The following is a 1,324-nucleotide window of genomic DNA, read 5'->3' on the forward strand; positions in this document are numbered from 1 at the left end:
ACAACACCCAAAACAATCCAAGGACTAATACAGATCATTAACACAATTATAAAAATGTTCACATTCACAGTTATTTTGGTCTTAATATTTTTCACATGTATACATTCAATCATACTGTGTTACTAGGTTTTTCTGACCACACGTGCTGGACAAATTGTACAACAACTAACTGACATTCAAGTAATCCTACTCTGAGAAAATCTGTTATTCTGAAGCTGCAAAAATCCTTTTTTTGCACTAATGACACTTCAACATACAAAATAAATAGCAAGAGGCTGCACTGCAGAGGCAGGATTTGACAGACTGGAACCAAGGAAGCTGTTGCTTTCACAGTTGCAAAAGTTCATAATTTTCACCACAGATTTATTCAGGGTAAGCAGAGTACATGCAGAAATAATAAATGCTTACCCCAGGTAAGTGCTAGACATCTCACTTAAAACCATGAATAAAGAACCCCTGGGGACTTCAAGAAAATCTGTTTTCATCTCCTCACAACAATAAAGAGTTTTCCAAATTAAAATCACAAATACAATTTGATGCCCACAAGGTTGCGTGAAGCACATAGTATCTGAATTCAAGCCAGTACTGAAGGACCAATTTGGTAAAAGAATTCAGTACCAAGGATGATATGTGAAGAAGATGGTTAACAGAACCAGTGAGTGAATGGATAGCAGGGAAGCATGCCAAAAGGGGTGACATTTTCACGTCCTCCTCTTGTCACATGAGAACTTGTTCTCTTGTAATTGATCCAGGGTCCTCGGACAATCTGCCCACCCTTAGCAAAGAGTGGACTTAGTCAGGGATGGTACTCGAGATTTCCAGTCTCCTCTGCACAGAGCTGACGTTTCTGGCCTGGTTGCCTTCATTTTTCTTCCATGCCACAGGGTCTCCAAGACTTCCAGGAGTTTTGAAAAATGCCTCATGATGTGCAGGATGAATGCTCTTGGGAGTGAGGGGAGCTGACGAAGGCTGTTTGTCAAACAAAACCAAAGTCATTCAGCAGGGTTTTCTCGAAGCCTATGTGCAAGCATGCAAACAGGACAGCTGGTAGAGATTAATCCCTGTACCCAGCTACTAAAGGGAACCATGTCATACATCCTTTCAGAACCTCTACATGAAAAGCTATGGGCTTTGCCCCTGCTTTTCATTCTGGAGCTGTATGCCAATACATCACTGCTGGAAGATGAGAGCCTCTCATTTCAATGTAAATGTTTTCATGATCTGGAAGACGAGAGCCTCTATCTCATTTCAATGTAAATGTTTTCATGACTGGTTCATACTCATTCAATCTTATGCCAGTCTTGTCTTATAGCTTAAATGGCTC

The 1,324-nt window shown here is 40.6% G+C and overlaps 1 protein-coding gene across 1 annotated transcript in view; it reads right to left on the reverse strand.

Moving 5' to 3' along the window:
- Positions 1 to 792: 792 nt before the first annotated feature.
- Positions 793 to 1,324, reverse strand: part of E2F7 (E2F transcription factor 7) — a 13,833-nt gene continuing 13,301 nt past the window's right edge. The window contains exon 11 of the mRNA XM_009078507.1: positions 793 to 969. Coding sequence (XP_009076755.1) covers positions 793 to 969 — 177 coding nt within the window. The remainder of the gene's footprint in view (positions 970 to 1,324) is intronic.

The sequence above is a fragment of the Acanthisitta chloris genome, unplaced genomic scaffold, assembly GCF_000695815.1.
Source record: "Acanthisitta chloris isolate BGI_N310 unplaced genomic scaffold, ASM69581v1 scaffold23527, whole genome shotgun sequence".
Taxonomy (NCBI): domain Eukaryota; kingdom Metazoa; phylum Chordata; class Aves; order Passeriformes; family Acanthisittidae; genus Acanthisitta; species Acanthisitta chloris.